Below are 21,723 nucleotides of genomic sequence, written 5' to 3' on the forward strand. Positions count from 1 at the left end.
AATCTGAATAATTCCGTAAATGTTGAATTTACATCTGTTTAATCACTAGTATATAAGATTTCCTAAGATTTATATATATTAAACCTAGACCACAAATATTGTATGCAGAAACAGTTTTACTGAAGAACTGAAATGGACAGCAAGCAGTCTCTTTGCATACTTGTTTTCATTGGAAGCTAAATTTTTTGATTTTTTTCTATCCCTGATGCTTTTCGTTTTTTAAATCAGTAGTGGGTACAAACAAGTGGGAGGGTGTGCAAATACTATAGTTCTAGAAACGCAGCCTTTAACTGCAGCAGAAACACTGTTTATTCTATTTGTTTGCATTTTCTATGGACAGCAAGGTCAAGACATATGCAGATAAAATGAACCTAATTATATTGTGACATATTCTGATTATAAGACAATAAATTGCCATGGACAAATGATCAGTTTGGTAGAAAGAGTGATAGTTTGATTTCATTGCCAGCAAATTTATGTCCATGCATATCAGAAAGACCAATTAAAAAAACAAAAAATTATCACATGACATTGGATAAACAGAATAAAGAAGCACTAAATCAAGTGACTGGTGCAAAAAACATTTGACAGTAACTTTAGAAGATTTTCAGTTAACATATATGAGATGTTAAGAAAGCAAATTGTCAGATGGGTCTGTACAAGAGAACATTTGGTTGCATGGATCAGAAATGTTTCTTAGCCTATATAAAACTTGGATAAGACCTCAGCTGGCATATGCAAAAGTAGTTATGTTGTCCACATCAAATGTTCAGTGGAGAGCTGCCATCTATTTAGTTACACCTCTGGCAGACTTGGCCTGTAAATAGAAACTGAAAACTTTTCAAAATAAGTCATGGATAAGACAAAATTAGACTCAAGAAGTTAGTGTTAGCAGTTGAACATTGGCTACTTGGGGGAGGACAATTTCTTGGTTTTCTTGGAGTCTTAGCGAGCCACAGACACCTCTTCAGCGAGTTATATGTATATGGACATTCCCGACAGATGACTATATTATTTATAAACAGAATGTATGATTTGAGCGGGATTTATCACTATTAGTGAGCAGATTTCCCACTATATAGTGTGACGTCACTGAAACCAGAAGTCAGCTTGTTTACACTCATATGTTCAATCATTGTCCAACAACACCTATGTTGCAGTTTATGATGTATGTATACCTGTACTTCATCGTCTAAGTATTTGAAATATAAATGGTCATATCCTATTACCATTAATATCAATCCTTTAGACCACATTTTGGAACGCAAGAGATCTATTCCCCACCAACTACTTGCCACCAATGAGGTATCCATCACCGGATTTTTCTTGGTATGTTCCCATGCAGCTTGCTGTCACAGAGGAAACATGCTTTATATTTTGCTCCTAAAAGATGCATGATCTCTAGTCATCAAGTACTCCTTTATACCAGGAATCGGTGACCACAACATAATAATGATTGACACTAACATCATTCCAAGGTGACAGAAGCTAGTTAAGAGACTCGTCTACTTGTGGAGGAAAGTAGATATCACTGCCATGCTCACCATATCCGACCATGACATAACCACTCCTATAAACAATCTTTGGCTGAAATTTAAACAAAAATGTAAACAGGTCACTACTACCTATGTCCCTTTGAAGTTGAAATCTTGTAGATTCAGCCAACCATGGTGTAACCATCAGGTAAGTAGACACTCCAGGAGGAAGAAAGGGGCACATAAGAAAGAAAGACTGACAAATGATACAGAAGACTTGGATAGATACCAGCATATACAAAAAAGTACTCGAGCAGTCTGTCAGAATGCTTGCAGTGGGTATGTCAATAATATGGTCAGTGACACAAGCACCAGCAAGAAATTATACTCTTTCGTGACAAGTAAGAAATGTGATGGTTCCAGAGCCTCCCCTCTGAAGAAGGATGGCACAGTCCATGTCAGTGCATCTGACAAGTTAGAAATCCTGAATGCCCAGTTCTCATCAGCCATTACTATTGAAGATACAACATACATGCCTGATTTTGATACTAGCAACACTCCAACTGCCCCATCCTACAGATTCATGAGAAAGGGGTACTTAAGCTCCTCCAAAACCTTAACCCACATAGAGCTACTGGACGTGACCAGATTTCATCAAGATTCTTGAAAGAGGTGGCAACTTCATTATCGCCAGCTCTAACATTACTATTCCAAGCCTGATTAGAGCAGAGTCAGACTCCAGGCAACTGGAAAGGAGCATTCATTACTCCATTGTTCAAGAAAGGTGACAAATACAAAGCCTCCAACTAGAGGCCATTTTCCCTGACATTTGCCGCAAAGTCATGGAGCACATCATCCAGTCACCTGATGCAGTTTTTTGAAAGTAACAATTTTCTATATGAAAGACAGCATGGCTTCAGAAAGAAGAGATCATGCAAGAGCCAACTTGTAATCACACTCCAGGATCTAGCAGCTGGTATAAACAACAGATAGATGCTCTCCTGCAAAGCCTTTGATAAAGTCCCTCATAAGCACCTTGCAGCCAAGCTTCACCACTTGGTGTCCAAGCAAGACCCTTGAGTGGATGAACAGCTTTTTAGATGGAAGAAACCAACAGGTTGTGACAGAAGACCAGTCATCAACATCAGCTCCTGTCACTGCAGGCATTCTCCAAGGAATGGTCATGGGTCCAATGCTGTTCTTGATCTACATCAATGATTAGCCATTGGGAGTCAATTCCTAAGTCAGCCTTTTTCCGATGACAGCTTGCTGTACAGAGTAATTGATTTGGACCAGGATGCAAAACTGTTACAAGCAGATCTAGACTGCCTACAACAATGGGAAAATGACTGGCAAATGGAGTTCAATCCTGACAAAAGCGAGGTTATCCGAATCACCATCAAGAGATGGATCATCCCAGCCATGTATAATATCCATAGTAACAAAAAACTGATGATGATATCCTAAAGTAAAATATATGGATTCACCATCGATAGCACCTTATCATGGAACAGCCACATTGACTCAGTTACAAAGGAGACTAACAACACCATCACGTTCCTTCATAGAAAACTGCCCCGAACAAGTAAAATCTACATGCTGAATATAAATCCTATGTATGCCCACAGTTAGAGTATGCGTCAAGCATTTGGGACCCATCTACTAAATCAAACACTGCCAAACTTGAAGCCGTACAATGAAGGGCGTCATTTTGTTACATGATGAAATGGTAGTGGGACTATGCAATTTTAGCCAGAAGTATACATTTTTGGATGATATTTAACACAGAGCTAATGCCTCATTGTGATACTGTATACAGCAAAAACACCTTGACATAATGTGAAAGAACTAAGATGGTTGTAAATGCACTCTATATAAAAAAACAAATTTTTTCATTACTCTTGACAAGATCATCCAGAGATCACAAAAACAATGAAAATTTCTAAATTTCTAAATGAAATTGAAAAAAATTAGTAGTTTTTACTCCTAATAAGGAATATTAATAAACTGTGTCAGTTGAGGTTTCATTTTTTTCATTTTATTTCTCCTGTAAACAGGCTGGTTGGCGGGGTGCCACTGATGACTTTCTGACAATCTCTCTCCATTTACTCTGTTCTCAGCAGGTCTTTTGCACTTTGCAAAGTCCATGCTCGTCCATTTTTTGATGTTATCTTCCCATCTCTTTTCCTGTCTGCTTCATTTTCTCTTTCCTCTCAGTGCCCTGTAGGATTATCTTTGACAGGCCAGAGAAGCATGAGATGTGACCATACCATCTTAGTTTTGGTTTTTAACAATGGTGATCCCATTTTATAATGTAGTAGTGACACACACACACACACACATATATATATAAAACATACTTCATTACATGATGGGACTGCTCCAGTGGGCTAGTGGTTAGAGTGTCCACCTTGGTTGCAAAAGGTCATGGGTTCGAACCCTGGTAGTCTTACCAAAGACTTATAAAAATGATACTGACAACTGCCTTGCTAGGCACTCAGCATTAAGAGGTTAGTATTAGGACTAGTCAACCTGGTGTCAGGATAATGTGACTGGGTGGGACATCATGCAACATGTCTGCAGCATGATGCCTCAGTGCTAGACATCACTATAAACTGCCGCACTGCAGACATAGTAGCGATATGACTGAAAAATTGTTAAAGCTATTAAAAATCCAAATCACACATACACACTCTTTATAAGATGATCTCACTGTATGGCTCCAGTGGACAGCATTATAATGATGGAGTGCTGTGTCATTACTTCATTACAAGGTGGTCTCATTATAAGGAAGTGTACTCTGGCTCCCACTGAAAGCATCATAATTAAGGAGTAATGTATAATCATAGATACTGTCAGTTTTGTATTTGACCATCAAATGTTTTCTATGGTTTTAGAATAGTGGTATTTGTTAGTATTTTCGCCACAGTATTTGAAGTAGTATCCTTTAGAATCACATGTTCATGCCTAATTAATACTGCAATGTGTCCAGACATGCAATGCATCCAGACATCATCTTGTAGTATCATAATGAATGACATTTTCATTCCTAATTAATATTGCAATGTGTCCAGACTTCATATAGCATATATGTCTTCGTTTGAATATTTGCTTTAAGTATTTTTTTTATTTATTTCAGAGTTGACAATACAAATACCTGCATCTGATTATGGTGAAGATGGAAAAGCTGCAGGGTTTGGTAATTAAATGAATATTACTTGATATAGTTTTCATATAAATATCTTCACTCAAGATTATGAAATGTGACATCAGGTCTACAGTATCCACACACCCTCCCATTTGTACCCCCTTCCCAATTTAATGAAATCTGTCAAGGATATCAAAGAAATGTACAAAACTTAGTCATTTCATTCTATAATTTCTAACCTTATTGTCATCAGGGGTTCCCAAACACTGTCCACTTGTTGATGTTTTGAATAAAATGGAAGCTTCCTTAGTAACACAGTCACCATATTTGGATGATTGAGTCAGTGTTTTCAAGTAACATAGGTGATGTTGTTCATCCTCTTTGATAATCTCAATTCAGTAAATTTTGACGTTAATCTCTTTGAACACATTTATACAAGTGTATCTTTTTATCTGTTTAGTTTGCTTTAGCAGTAATAAGTATTGCATCATTACAATTCGTTTACCCCACCACCACCACCAAAACCACCAAACAAACTATATTTTAATATCAGTAATACATTCCTCCTGTTGCTATTGCATAGCTGAATTTACATTTGGTGAGAGGCTCTTTCTATATAGTCACAGCTGGAGGATACATAATATTTGGAATGGATTTGTTTTGTTCAGACTGTAGGATCATGGTTGGCTGGTTTGGGGGAAGAGGACTAATATATACAGTAAAAATTGTTTATTATGTTCTGGGATAAACCATTTTCTCAGAATGTTTGAGTTTCATTTTTCCTGCCTAATTACTATTTATTCCAAAGGCTTTTTTAAAATGTTCCTTTCATACAACATTTAATTGGTAAAAGCAATTGATTTATTTAATTTGCCTGAGAAGTTAAGCTCAATTATAATGTTTTTATCACTTGATGTGCTGAAGCAAGCTAACTGTGGAGTTATTGACATATAAGAAAGTTGAAACAACAAAGGTACTGGGTAATGATAATCATGTGTCATTCATAATCAGTAAATAACAAAGGCCTTGCAGAGGCACCAGGTAAAAAAGATGTGATGATCATACCTCATTCATAGTCAGAACTTTAGAAACACATGCTGCTGGTTCAGTGCAATTAAAGCAAGAAAACAAATGTTATGGTTTTGCACATTTTTTACCAGATAAGTTTGAAATATCCTTTAGCTATCATTCTGTATCTCTATGTTGATTAATTTAGTGCAGCCTGAAGTTACTCTTGCATGTTCATTTTGAACTCTGACTTAAGAAAGTCAGGAAAAAAATAAACGTCTATTTAGACATAAAGCTACAAAAATATGTGAAACAGAAGCACATCTTTATCAAAAATTGAGCATATAATGAATGTATTGTCTGCAGTCCATATGAAAAATCATGCATGGAGTGATGTTTAGAAGATTTTTTTCATGATAACATGTATTTATATAAATGTATGTTGTTTGAAAAATTATTACCATTACATGTGAATTTGGACAGTAATCATGCCAATATAAATTATTTGCTACATATATGTCCAACATATCAATATAGTCAAGTATATAAGCGTTTTGAACAAAAAGTAGCAAATGATGAATTTGAATATAACATTTCTCAATGTTCTAAAATCCTAGTCCCCTATGAAATGCATTAAACAATCTTTGCTATATATTTAATCAAGTAGGTGTTTGCCATGACAAACCATTGCTTTAGTGTCAGTTTGACTTTTATGATAAGCTTGGATGTGTATATTCTATTCACAGTGTGATGAACTCTGCAGTACTGGAAGAGAGTCCCTAATAGTAACATTCCACACCACCACGCATCAGTACAAGTGTGTTGGCTCTCACTTAGGCATGGCTTTCTTGCAGAAGAGAGGGGATGTCATTCTGCAGTTTACCAGCTTCTGTCAAGGTTTTTATTGATTGACTTCTATTTTCTTTCTTTAAATACTTTTTTTTATTATTATACACCTGTTTTAAGAAGTGCTGGTAGGCTTTTGTAGAATTCATTTTAGCCTTCAGCCTGTCCATGTATATTTGAATCTCTGTCCATTGTCAGTTCACAATTCCTATTTAAAAGTTCTCAAAACCACTCAACAGAATTTTACAAATATTGATAGCATCTTGGCATGAAGGATTATCAAATTATTCCAGTGATTCCAATCTATCATCATATTTGGCTGTCATTACTAAAAATTGACAGCTTTAAATGACTTCTCAAAAACTGCTCAGCAGAAATTAACCAAATTTGAGAGAAAGCAGGTTGTGGGTTTATCCAAATGATGCCAGTTTGCCTACAAATATGACCACTGCTTCTAAACATTGAAAATCCCTTAAACAACTTTTCAGAACTGCCAATCTGCCACCAAATATGGCTGATTCAAGATAGAAAAACTTTTAACAATGTTTTCCAAAGCACCACTTAACAGACTTTAATATAATTTGACAGAAAATCTCCAGGCTTGAATGCCTTTCAGACTTGGGCAAAATTTGCTGTTCTGCCATCAAATATGGCCTTTGTTAGTATAAGCAGAATAAAATCTTGCACAACTTGATCTACAAAAATGCTGAACACAGTTTGACTAACATTGACACAAAGTGTCTTCGCCTTTCATTATTGGACATTAATGTTGATGGGCCATCAAATATGGGTGAAGATATTTTTTAAAAAGTCAGAAATCTTGACCAGTTGTTTCTGTAATATGTGTCAGTGGCTTGTTATGGATGAGGGCTAACTCACCAGTGCTGGGGGAAATCCAGGGGATAGTGCTGGTTGTATAAATGAACTGTTGCTTTATGCATAGAAAGTGTTCTAAGAAAGAAAAGAAGATAAACCACATAAAATTTAATAGACAGTGTATCAGCTGTGTGCCTCAAGTATTGTGAATACATGTGTAAAATGCATTCATAAGTTTACATATGCCGTCTATGCAGGTTAGCAATATCAGGTCCACTTGGGCCTCTTGATTTGTTTATAAATTGTTTATGAACACCTAAAAGTTGTTTATAACTTGCCCTATCAAGGATGCTGTAAAAGCACTGGAAGGAATAAAACATGGATATTATACTGATTTCCATGAAAAGATTTGTCTATACATGGTCAGACATGCAGATTTGTTCACTTCTTCCTTTGATAAATGCAACAATACATCCCTTAAAGTATAAAATTGGCATTTTAAGATTTTGTGTATTTTGAAAACGGCAATATTTTTGGAGTGTATTGGAGTTTATTTAGCGCCATGTATTGTACATCATTTTTATTATAATGATGTTATATCATTATAATGGGCATTTTCTTACATTGCGGCTCATTACTCTTATACCTACCTACCTATCTACCTTCCTACCTACACCTATCTACCTACCTACCTGGGCTTTGAGTGGCAGAGTGGTCTAAAGCGCTCACCGTTACGGATCACTGCCATCTCACCTCTGTCTGCGTGGGTTCAAGTCTCAGGTTCGGCCTATGTGGGTATGTGAGAAAGCTTGCCAGTAGCTTCTCGTGGGTTGGTGGTTTTTATCGGGGTCTTTCCTCCACCATTAATACTGGTTGCCATGTATAGCCTATCCTGTGCTGAAAATGGTGTTAAACCCCACAACAAAAACAACCTACCTACCTACAAACCTACCTACCTACGATGCAGGGGATTGTGGGTTTGGACCCTGGCGAGTCATACCAGAAACTTAAAAAAATGGTACTAACAGCTGCCTTTCTTGGCGCTCAGCATTAAAAGGTTAAGTGTGAGAATTGGTTGGCCTGTTGTCATGATAATGTGACTGGGTTGGACATGATGCCGCGTGTCTCTGGCATGGTGATCCAGTGCTAGACATCACTGTAAACTGCATTACTGCAGACATCATATCGATATGACTCAAAATTGTTAATGTTACATGAAAAATTAAAAAACACACACATTCACATACATACATGCATGCATTTTGATCCAGCCATTTGCCTTATATTGTACATATTTTGGTAGTAACTTGAAAACCACATCAACCAATGTATTTGTAGAAGAAGGAAAAGAAAACAAAAATAAACACTTAGATTAGACTCGCATCAGATAGGTGTGTTATGGGTGTGGTCAATGCAAAGTACATGTTCAGCTCAGGACACACATGTATTTTTATCTATATGTAAAGCACCACTTTCAGTACCAAAAAGGTCATGTGAAACTAGACTCAGCGAACAAGGAACACTCATTTGACCACATACATGTGTGCTTTAGATAAACATTCAATATAAAGGTAGAAGGTATCCAGAAATGCAGTTCTTTGTGGGAAAATGTCCTATATGTACAGGTGACTACTAAGGCAAGTTTTATGTTGGCCAAGAGAGTGGACTTGTGAGGAGAAAGTTGCCTTTCAGAGGGGGTGGGGGTGGTAAAAATGTACAATAGGGTGATAAATGTACTTCCTTATATGGTTTTAAAAGTATCTTGACTAGTTACAACTTGTGTCTTGCGACAAGATATGGGATATGTAGTTATCACTTTTTCAGTCTCACCATCTTTTCCCTGGATCCTTTGCAACCATTTACCATTTACTGGTTCATATTGTTTCCTATAAATTGCAGGTCTCAGCAACCTGTATATCAGAGACATTTCAAGACTATCCATATCCACATAATGTTGGATTTGTATTGTTACCATATATATACTATTTTAAAAGTCGAGTCCAGTGACAAGCAACATATACCTAGGGACGTCATTTCAACTTTTTCGGTGGGGGGGGGGAACTTGACAGGCTTGTTAATTTTCATATATAGGCAACAGCAATTTACAGCACATGCAAATTCGAGGGGGGGGGAATGCAAATGGCCCCCCCCCCATAATGATGTACCTGTATATACCCTGCATAATGTGTCAGCAGATCAAGGTATATGTTGTTTGTTCTATTGATTGCTTCTAACAAACTGTATAGACCCAGATCTACCAGCACATAATGTGAGTCAGAGATGAATTTACTTATAAGCAAGTATATACCCAACATATCCAGTTTGGGGCCATGAGTGGCTGAGTGGTTTAAAGTGCTCTCCGTTATGGATCACTGCCATCTCACCTCTGTCTGCATCGGTTCGAGTCTCGGATTTGGCCAATGTGGGTATGTGAGAAAGCTTGCCAGTAGCTTCTTGTGGGTTGGTGATTCTTTCTGGGGTTTTCCCGGATTCTTCCTCCACCATTAATGCTGGCCGCCATGTATAGCCTATTGTGTGCTGAAAAATGGCATTAAACCCCACAACAACAACAATAACATATCCAGTTCAAGGCATAAATGTTTTGGAGTTGCACACCATCTCTGCCAGTTTAAAGCTGTTTTCTTGACATAAAAATTGGGTTTATATTTCACAATAGATAGCCCCTAGAAGCAACCTCAAATTGTACAAGTTGTTAAGTATTTCATGGACAGATGACCTTTGTTATGTTGCCAGCAAAGTTACCTGCTTGTTGATAAATTCCAGTAATATTACCAATGTTGGTTAGAAATAAAATATTTGTTTTAATATCAGACCATGTACATGTACTCATTTCAGGGTCTGTATTAGCCCTTGGCCACCATCAGTTTTGCCCTTGCTTGGGTTGATATGACTTACTCAGGCATATACCAGGGCTGAGATCAAAGTAAACCTATATTAATATTTTCTAACATGCTTAATCATGGTTTCAGAGCATTACCGATCTCGACCCAATGTGATATTCAAGTCTCCTGGACCCTTTATTGATGAAATGCATCAGAGGGACTATTCCATGCAGCCCACTCCACATTTGGCTGGCAATTCACAGGATGGAAATAGAGATGCCAGGCAGTCATTTACACTTGGAAGGGAGGTGCGGCATCCATGCCATCAGACAGCCCCTAATGCACATATATATCAAAACCAGGTCCTTAATGATATGACCCCTAATAGACTGCAGCAGTCAAAAGGGCATATAGAAGGGATTCAGCATCATGTACTGGAAAGGGATCTTGCTGGGATCTCTCATAAAATGGCAGAAAGGTGTACATGTGGAATTCACCAGCATGGATATTACATTGATGAAGCTGAACATGAGGGCAACATTACTGGTGGCATTGCTGCTGATGACCAGTACAGGTCAGAGAAGGACATCATTCATATAGATGGAATGGTTCAAGGACAAATTATGTATAAAGAACAAAACTTGCATTCCAGTAGTTCACTTTTGAGCCATGAGTATCAAGTTTCCCATTCAAGTGCTGTGTTGGGCTCTGTGACAGTAGCTGTTGACTCAGGAAGACACTTGAATAGAAGTTTTGACAGGGAGGAAGAAAGTCAGTTTTCAGATGAAGCAGACATGATAGGGTCCAATGCAGATGACTTTTCTGCCCAAGCAGTAGTTAGTAACATCACCTTGGCTGGCAGAGTTGAATCATTTACACATGTTTATCAGTTAGAGAACTGTGTCAGTCAGAAAACTAATAATACTCAAGTAAAACCAGATTCAGTTAAGGAGACAACTTCAGATAGTGAAGAATTACAAATGCCACAAAATCAGAATTGTTCCATATGTGGACTTCAGCATGCATCAGTTCAAAGGTCAGGGACAGTGTCTGAAAGGTCAAATAGTTGTGCACTCCAAAATTTTAACCACTCATTGGATAGTTCAGCTAGAGTTTCTGACCAATCAACTAGTGAGGTAGTTCAGGTAGTAAGCAATGTGCCAGAAAGTTCTTTTGCCCAGATTTCGGCTTGTTCTGACAGTATACTAAGTGATATTCCTGAGCGACATGAAAATGATGACCTGTATACTCAGTCAGATTCCCACTATATAGCAGACAACAATGGCAGTGTCTGTTCTGATAATACTATATCAGGTGTGGGTGATGGAAAACAGTTTGAATCAGCTATTGGTGATAAAAAGAAGGGACAGTTCAGCCTAACTAAAGAAAAAGATTTAACAAATGTCCAGCAAGATGATGAATTTACAGCTGGTGAAACAGTAAACTCAGATGAGAAAAATACAGTGATGAGGGATAAAAAGTTTCAGACAACAAACAAAAGTTCACAGAGTGGTACAAACTCCAGGAAGAAAGACAGAGGTTTATCAAAATTTTCCTCAGAGAAGCACTCGGGAACTGGTAATTACAAGAAAAATAAAACTGACACAGGATGTAAAACTACTATATATGTGCCCAAAGCAAACCAAACCAGAAAAACGCAATTATATTGCAGTGTTGCTTCTGAAGTACAGGAATTTGCATGTTGTTTTTGTAGCTCAAGTTTTTTTAGCAAGAGAAAGCTTCAGTCACATAAGAAATCTTGCTTGTCTACAAATGAGATGAATTCAAGACGGACTACAACAAAAGTGACCAAAATTTCAAAAGACAACAAAAGGCAAGTGAAAGATACATCAACAGTTTATGTTGAATATACAGATAAAGTGACAGGTGACAAACATCGGTTGAAGTTATCACATGCACTTAAGCTGGGCAGACAGGGGGAGGGTCATTTGAAATGTCCACTGTGTGGGAAAGAAAACTTACATAGCTTGACAATGTTGAAATCCCACCTGCTTTCTTCTCACAGCAATATATCTGAATTTGAATGCCAGCATGACAAAGGAAAGTTCACACAAAAACAGAGCTTCATTACACACAAAAATTATCATGAATTTCAATCATACCAGTGCAAAAATTGCATGCAGAAATTTGAAAGTGGGACACAGATGGAACAGTGTGAATGCATTGGTAGGTTAGGGTCTACATATGGATGTGATATCTGTGGAAGAGTTTTGCGTACAAAAGAAAGTTTACAGAGGCACTTGAGCACAGTGCATGGTACAGGGACTCCATACAAATGTGACCAATGTGGAATGCAGTTCAAACACAAAGATCCCTTTAGTAGGCACCAGAAATTGCATGAACACCCCAGACATAGCTGTGAAGTGTGTGGGAAGGGCTTCCATGATTTGTACTATTTTAAGCTTCATGTTCAGTTCCATACAAATGAAAAACCTTGGGTATGTGAGGTGAGCTCCATAATTATCAATCATTCATTTTCAGAAAGCATGCTGAGTGATTTTCTTTGTGAACAGAATTGTATTTGTACACAGGATACTTTTTTTTCAGCCAAAATGATTGATAGGTTAGGGTCTTTTTTTTGTAAAACTGGAGCAAGAAAATTTTTAAGTTTTTTGGGGGGATTTTTTTTCAAGATAATCCTGCCCCCACTCCCCCTGCAAATTATGGTTGGTCTATTATGTTTTCCACACATTGTATTCTTCTGCATAAGTTAAAAATCAGAGTTAAAAATCAGTTTCAAAGTTTATGCTTTAATGGAAATCATAACAGAAAAATTACCCACATCTGATGATGGTATAAACCTTCAACAAAGTCATTGGCAATGACTTGGTTGGATGTAGTGTAGTGCATAACATCATTAGTTGAATGTATTACATCGCATGCTGTCGTCGGCCATGTGTCATTATTTTATTACTGTCTCAGTTTAATACAAAAAGTCACAAATTTTTATATACCCTATAATAGTTTGAATGACTCAGAAGAAATGTTTATGATTGACCATTAGCATGTATTTTAACCTCCTTTGTTATGAAACTTAAAAGTCTCTACTTACCTGAAGAATTTTAATGAAATTACAGTTCAGTCCGACAACCTAAGATCTTAGTATTAGGTGTATTATATGAATTTACATGTAAGAAACATATTTTGAAATTGCCTAGCCATATTTTAACCTTGTTCCAACCTGCAAGTCAATAACTTGTTTCTCCTTCAAATACGTTCCCCGATCACATTAACATCAGGAATATAAGCCTGCTACCTCTCGAATCCAGCCCTACTAAAAGACGAAAATTCGTCTTTTCGGTCTATCTTATATAGACCAAAGGGCAATAACTCTTGCCCCTTACCTCCCCTTGCCACCGCCAGGTGTCGCTAGTTTTTAAGCTTCGCTTGTACTGATAACACGTACATTATACCTCCAAACAATCCAAGCCATCTTAGCGTTAAATTGGACCATCCGAAGTTAAATTTGGATTTATTGCGTTGGACAATCATTCTTCTACATGTTGTATACATTATTTTAAAAAGTTTTCTCAAAATTGAGTGACTTTGTCACCCTTATGGATTTCGTTTACTGAAGACCATGTTACACACGCTATCGCGGAACTCGTGTTGTTAATTAAGAGTTAACGCGACACTGACTAATTTCGCTTACTCCTTTAGTAACGGTTGTGGTATTAGCGAATTAATAACATGCTGAATTGCTAATTTGTGCTTTGTTTTCTTTTCTTGTGTCATTTCAGTAGAAATGTCAACCAAATGCATGAAATGCAAAAGGTTCAAAGCAAAAGAAGACAACCATGACTCTTGTATTGTATGTACCAAGTGTACATCATCTATACCATGCAGCGTGTGTAATACTTGGACAGAGCAAATGTGGGCTGATGTAGTCCAGAAGGCAGCAAAAGGGAGGGATAGATGGAATAAGTTGAAGAAAGATAGCATTGATGTCCTCAGTATACATCTGAAGACAGCCTCCATTGCGAGCCTTGTGGGGGACGTTGGGGTCCCCCCTCCACCTAAAGTTCGTCGTTTGCAACTGTCAGCCACAGTAACATCAGCGGCAAAGGAGGGAAATAATGTTGACAGGGTACAACAGTCCAACTTTGAACAGATGCGTCGTTTGGTCCAGGAAACGACGACGCAGCTATTGACATCAGGCCAGATATTACCCTTATTTCCCTCGCTCGCTAACACAGCTTTGTCTGTCTCTTTGGGGGAATGTTCCCCCAATTTTAGGCTGCCCAGTAGGCATAAGTCCCCCCGCATGTCCGAGCATGGCCTTCGGGTCTGTAAGTCAGGACGCATGGGGTTTTTACTGGATCCATCGGATCCATTTCTTTATACAACCTCTACGTCACCGGCCATCCAACCGTCCCAGCATGGGGACCCTATTGGTAAAACGATCCGACCAAACATGACTTACGGGGATTTTAGTGATAAATCCATCCGTCAAGCTGTACCGCCGGCAACATACCAATACTATGGCGGAGATTTTAGTGACAAATCTGTCCATCCAGCCAGGCCATTGGGTCAGCCGGTACCGGTGATAGCAGGACCGTCGCCAACATTCAGACCGACCACAAGCCAGACAAACCAGCCGGCAGGGCCGGCCGTCCATATGTTCACGGCTTATCCACAAGGGAGAGTTAGTGACAGTGTTAAGGATGACGGAATCGCGTCATCTATGCCACCTGGTATGCTCTATCCAGAAATGCAAGCTATTACAGAACATGACTCGGCACACAGTGAGGGTGATGAAACTCCTGCAAATCAGCCGTACACAGATCCAACCATGGAACGGACTGAGTTTGGCTTCAAGGCGGCAGAGGAAGAAATTTATAGGGTGTTGGCAATTTCATTATGCCCTCCACCTCCTACCACCACTCAAGACTACAAAGTTAAGGTGTCTGTAGATCTTGACGGGGAGGAAGAGACGCCGTCCTTCCGGCTCCTTCCACAGTCGGCAAAAATTAAGGAGATCAACGAACGTCTATCAGGACGAATAGGTGATCCAGGGAATGCTAAGGCGTTCTTTTCAGAAAGCCAAATACCAGCGACGTTCTCGGGTCGCTGGTACAAAACTCATTCAGATGCCTTCAGTACGGATCTTCCGGCCCTGGACAAAAATATGGCAGCAGTTCACATGTCTGCTCCACTGTTTTACAAAGTGGACAAAAATGTGTTCCATGCCACGTCAAAGCTAGTCAGGAACGTAGTCGTTATGTCTTCAATGTTAGACTTGGCTTCATTAGCCATTTTCCGACTCGCAGAAAAATCCGACAATGACCACGCTTGGGAAGCGACGGCCCGGATTGCTAGAGTTATTAACAGGGCAGCTCACCATTCCATGGCTAATGCGTTGACTGATTCTGCCAACTTAGACCTGATATGACGTGACGCATATCTGCGGTCCTCGTCGCTCAAGCCCCATCATACTCTGGCGTTACGGATGACTCTGTTTGGGTCGCCTTTACTCTTTGGAGGAAAAATTGAAGAAGTTCGGAAGCAGGCAGCTCAGGAACTGCCCCTCCAACTCACCGCCCAGCCCTCACAGGCGTTTAGAAAAAATCAGCCTCTGCCACAGCAGAGGGATGATTGGCGGACCAGGGACAAGGGATCCTTATAATCAAATGTGCAGTATAGATCCCAACCCAATGCCAGGAGACAACAGTCTAATCAAGCTAGGAGGCAACCATACAGAGGCAGTAAGAAACAAAGTTTCTCCGTCTTCAAGCCTCCTAACTCTAAAAATTGACATACCCTCTCCACCATCCGCGGACAGCCTACCTGTGGGCGGCCACCTCCTGCAATTTCAGGACCACTGGACCACCTTTTTTCCTCAGAACGATTGGGTGATCCAGATCATTTCGGAGGGACTTCAGGTTTCATTTATCCAACCCCCTTCCCTGTCCTCCTCTCCCCTCTTCACAGACGTACCGTCCGATCGGGAGAAGGATACCTTTCTACAACAGGAGATACTGTCGCTCATAGAAAAACGGGCGGTGGAGATTGTGAAAAACACGCAATCGCCATGGTTTTATTCCAGGCTGTTTCTTATCCAGAAGGCAAACGGCAAGTTGAGGCCGATCATCGACCTGAGTCGCCTCAACCAATACATTTTACCACCGAAATTCAAAATGGAAACGGCGAGATCAATCCGGCGGGACGAGTATGCCGTCAGTCCAGATATGACCGACGCATATTTTCACGTCCCTATCCACCCCACGTCACGGAAATTTCTCTGATTCGCTTACCGCGATGCGGTTTATCAGTTCCAGGTCCTACCCTTTGGCCTCAACATCAGCCCTTGGGCTTTTACCAAGGTTATGGATTGCGTCATCACCCTGTTCCGCTCGACTTCATCTACAGGGATGGCAGTGTACTTGGACGACATCCTCCAGAAACATATGGTAAGTTCTATTCTGCTCAAAGGCAGAAACGATCTTTTAGCACTTTTAGATCATCTAGGCTTTCTCGTGAACTGGAAAAAGTCTGATCTCCGTCCATCTCAGCGTTTTGTCCATCTGGTGATGGAGTTTCTCACCGATCTGAATCTGGTACGACTTCCTCGCGCTCGCGTAATTCGGATCGTCGAACTCGTCGAGTCCGTTTCCAACAGGACGTGGATTTCAGCGAGAGAATTCTTGCAACTCCTCGGGTTATTCAATGCGGTGGCGGACTTGATCCCGCTTGGCCGTCTTTTTATGCGTCCCTTACAAATGACGTTAATGGCACAATGGTGCCCCTTTTCAAGTCCATTCAATCAAACAATAATGATCACGCCCGAGATACGATCATTCATGAGTCAGTGGCACAACCCAGGTTGGCTGTCCATGGGGATTCCTATGGAGATGCCCCAAGCGGAGATAACGGTATGTACCGACGCCAGTACCTACGGTTGGGGTGCCCACCTGTTGCCGGACTTAGCCACAGTCAGCGGCACGTGGGAGCCAGAGGAGAGGTCTCTCCACATCAAACTTTTAGAAATGAGGGCTGTCATCAATGCCTTTCATTTCTGGAAGGATCAACTCTCAGGAAAAACTGTCCTCATTATGTCAAACAACTCTGGAGTGGTGACTTACCTCCTCAAACAAGGGGGCACCAAATCACCAGACCTGGGCATTCTGATCTGGCAGTTTCTACGTTGGTACGACAACCTCCACATCAACATACAAATCAGACACATTCCCGGCAGACTCAGTGTCTTGGCCGACACTCTATCCAGGAAAGGTCAAATCATTCACATGGAATGGTCACTCCATCAATCAGTCTTTCTTCGGATTTGCACGCTTTGGGGGCGTCTGATGATTGATCTTTTTGCGACAAGGTGGAATCGTAAGTTGCCCACCTTCGTCTCTCCAGTTCCAGACCCAGAGGCTTGGGCTGTGGATGCTCTGTCAATCAGCTGGGAGGGGTTGTGGGCATTCGCCTACCCTCCCACAGTTTTGGTACCAAAAATAATCAAGAGGTTAAGGGGTCAGAACTGTCGGATGATTCTGATTGCCCCTCTCAGATGGAACAAGTCCTGGGTTACCGATCTACTCGATCTAGCGATAGATCTACCCAGGAAGATTCCAACCAGCCCAAATCTTCTCAAACAACCGCAGTCACAGGTGTTCCACCCCTGCCCGGATCGTCTTCTTCACGCTTGGCTCTTGTCCGGGCAGCCTTGCGAGACAAACAATTTAAACCTTCGATTGTGGAGAGAATCTCAAGAGCAAGAAGGCCCTCCACTCTGAAGGCTTACGAGGGAAAGTGGCGTGTTTTCAGGGACTGGTGCCATATCAGTAACATCGTCCCTTTGAGTGTCTCAATCCCTCAACTGGCCGACTTTTTTCTCTGGCTTTTCGAGGAGAAACATTTGGCTCCAATTACTATCAAAGGCAACCGCTCCATGATATCAGACACATTCCACCATCATGGTAGATGTGACATTGGGCATAACAAAGATCTATCAGATCTTTTAGCCAATTTTTATTTCAATCGACCAAAATCTCTCACCCTGTTTCCAAAATGGAATCTGTCCTGGGTTTTAACATGGCTCAATTCAGACAAATTTGAACCTTTAGGCCACACTTCGTTGAAGCTACTATCATACAAAACATGTTTCTTGATAGCCATAGCTTCAGCATACAGGGTGAGCGAGTTACATGCCCTTTCCAGTGACCTGAACTTTCTTCAGTTCACATCAGATGGTTCGGTGGTCCTCCTGATGCAACCAGGCTTTGTAGCCAAAAATAGGTTACCATCCATTGGCAATCAAAGAGTTGTCATTCGCTCGCTCTCTTCCATAGATAAATCAAGAGCAGCAGCCATGCAAGATCCTGTTCATGCACTCAAGCACTATTTAAAACACACAGAGGCGTGTCGGGACACACGTAAGCGCCTCTTTCTTCCGGTCAAAGCTGGTAAACGGGATATCACCCCTCAAGCCCTTGCTTCATGGCTGAAGTGGGTTATACGCTCAGCGTACTCTGAGGTCTCACAAGATCAGAGTCGCCTCATGAAGATTACGGCTCATGATATTAGAGCAATCTCGGCGAGCCTGGCATTCGAACGCAATGTTTCGATCCGAGATATAATAGAAGCTGTTGGCTGGCATGCAGAGTCAACCTTCTCCAGTTTTTATCTCAGAGATTTGGCTTCTCAGAGGCAAACCTTGAATCTGGTAGGTCCGGTGTCGGCAGCCCAGATGACCACCAGACCCATTTAAAACAATCAGCACAGCCTATCAGCTTCGCTGGATTCGCCACTGAAATTTCATAGGTAAGAAGATTTCAATAACTATCTTCTTAACCGTATATAGGGGTCACATATCACGGGACCCTAGGCTGTGTTGCTGATGAAATTAGGAGAACGGGTTATTGTTCAAATGGGGAATCCAGCCATCATTCCCTAGAAGGTACCTGGGGTGGAGGTAGGATGCTCAGCATTCCCTCCTCCTATTACTTATTCTCCTAACGTTAATGTGATCGGGGAATGTATTTGAAGGAGAAAGCAAATTTTTAGTAAATTATGTTTCTCCGAGAATACTTACCCGATCACATTACTTAAAAACCCTCCCAACCACCCCGCTATGTGAGCATCCTCTTATAATATATATCGCTCAGCTTAAAAAACTAGCGACACCTGGCAGTGGCAAGGGGAGGTAAGGGGCAAGAGTTATTGCCCTTTGGTCTATATAAGATAGACCGAAAAGACGAATTTTCGTCTTTTAATAAGGCTGGATTCGAGAGGTAGCAGGCTTATATTCCTGATGTTAATGTGATCGGGTAAGTATTCTCGGAGAAACATAATTTACTAAAAATTTGCTTTCCATAAGGGTTGTTGATTGCCTATCCTTAGGTATTTTTTTAATTCCTGGTATTTCCATCGCAGATTTTTCTTGGATGATAAGGAATGGTGCCTGAATCCATCATTTCAGAGAAACATTACGTTAATCCTGAATAAAACCATCTGGAGTCAATTAATTGCTAGAATTGAGAATTCACCATATTTTGGAGATATACATTATTTATAGATAAGCAGAAATGTAGATATGTAGATGTACCCCAGTAAGTAGAGTCCAGCTGTAAACAATATTGACCCTAATTGGCCATTGCATAATGTGCTGGCAGATCAGGGTCTGTGTTGTTTATTATACTGATTGCTCCTAACAAACTGCATAGACTCTGGCACATTATATGATGACAGATCTGAGTCTGTGCAGTTTACATTTGGATTCGACTTCTAATCAAATACATGTGATAAGTATGTTTATCTCTTTAGTGAACTTAATCTAGAGTGTTTATTTTGCAAGTGTCCACAAACATTTAGCCCCAATACCACAGATGACACATGTAAATAATTTTTATTATCTGCCCAAATATGACTGTCATACATTGCATGTGATGATCTAATAAATTTTCCAGTTGAGTTTGGTACACAACTGTGTCTTGTCCCAAGAGTATATTTAAAATAATCTGTCAAACCAGAAAGAGTTCTACAAAAGCTCTTCAAGGATGCATACATTTTTCCTTAAACTTTGATCAATTTATCATGGAGACCGTTACAGATAAGTGAAACCCAGTTTTCCAATATCAGATTAGTTGAATGCCTTCTTGAAATCAACCAAAAGGCAGTAAAATCAGTAAAATCTTCACTTTTGAATAAATATTTTGGCACAGAGGATTTTATATTAAACATGTTATCAACATTTTTCTTTGCTAAAACTAGCTTATGCTTCATCGAGAAGATTATTTTGTTCTGCCCAGGAATAAATTATTTTACTTAAAATGTTGAAACCTTGCATAGTGTATTAATTATGGATCATTATTGGCCTTTTCTCACCTTCCACTCGTATTCATTAGACAATAATTTTAGCCAACTCTTTACAAAAATCAAGTAGGTTTTAAAAAGAGGATTTAGGAATGCTAAAACACTAGTCAAGATAATAACAAATAATTGGAATCATTTAAGGTCCAGGAGTTTTTGTTTATAATTGACTTTAGACTGATTCTGATCTCTTGTTCAGTTATTATATCATCAAAGATATCAGTTTCGGTAGGACAGTATTGTGATCAGCTTTGTCAAAAGTTCTGTTCTTTTGGTTTTCATCTTGTAGGAGCTCTTTAAAATAATTGTACCAAACTGTTTTTGAAATCATTAACATGTCCCTTTTAAAGGTCATTCCCTTTAAATATTTCCAAAATGAATGTGGGTTTGTCTGTAACTTGTTAGGTTTTTCCTTTGACCCTCCTGATAGTAGTTTCTCTGTAACCTACTAAGTGATCTAAAACTTGTCTTGTGCTCCATGTAGTCCTTCATCAGGGAATTGGTAAGTAAAAATCTATATAATCCGATATAAATATTTTATGTTTAACTCATCACTTATCATGTCCAAAGGTCATCTCTATTACTCCTTGGTAATGAAAAAACATAATTTCTATCATTCATATAATTTCCCAATGCAAAATGAAACTTATCTTCTGGTATAAAATCATATAAATTTTTAGTGCTCATGTTAAAATCACCTGCCAGTAGCAAAGATACGTCTTGATAATTATCTTTTATCAAATTTATCATTTCACATAAAAAGGATGATTCCATTCTCTTCTGGATCACTATATACTGATGATCTTTCAGGTGAGACATGGGTATATATAAAGGATATCTATACTTCTTTTTCAAAGGTAACTGGGAAGTGTAATACTATGCAGTCTTCGAGTCTTTGAGATATTAAAAAAATTCTTTTTACAACCCTTTTTGTACATATATTTTTCTAACAAAGACAGTTACTCTCCTGGAGTTTCTTTCTTTTTCTCTTTTTCTCCTCACTGACCTAAACTTGGCATAACCTGCCAGAAAATCATTAAAGAGAATATGTTTTATAATTGTCTTTTCTCTTTAAGGTATGTGGTAAGACTTTTCGGCAGAAAAAATTGATGATGGCACATCTTAATAAGCATAAAGGAGAGAGACCTTACAAATGTAAGGTAGGTCATGGGTATTATAATTATGTTAATAGCACCAGGGCTTTTGATGGAACACAGCAGTAGGATCTCAAGAATGTTACATATGCATGGTT

The 21,723-nt window shown here is 39.5% G+C and overlaps 1 protein-coding gene across 3 annotated transcripts in view; it reads left to right on the forward strand.

The window, feature by feature from the left end:
• Positions 1–21,723, forward strand: part of LOC149803273 (uncharacterized) — a 29,186-nt gene that overhangs the window by 592 nt on the left and 6,871 nt on the right. For all 3 annotated transcript variants that reach the window (XM_089952940.1, XM_089952941.1, XM_089952939.1), the window contains exons 2-5: positions 4,615–4,674; positions 6,378–6,528; positions 10,284–12,604; positions 21,548–21,631. In XM_089952940.1, the coding sequence (XP_089809066.1) occupies positions 4,645–4,674; positions 6,378–6,528; positions 10,284–12,604; positions 21,548–21,631 (2,586 nt within the window). In that variant the 5' untranslated portion in view covers positions 4,615–4,644. The remainder of the gene's footprint in view (positions 1–4,614; positions 4,675–6,377; positions 6,529–10,283; positions 12,605–21,547; positions 21,632–21,723) is intronic.

This window comes from Sinohyriopsis cumingii, chromosome 3 (genome assembly GCF_028554795.1).
Source record: "Sinohyriopsis cumingii isolate HCF-2022 chromosome 3, ASM2855479v2, whole genome shotgun sequence".
Taxonomy (NCBI): domain Eukaryota; kingdom Metazoa; phylum Mollusca; class Bivalvia; order Unionida; family Unionidae; genus Sinohyriopsis; species Sinohyriopsis cumingii.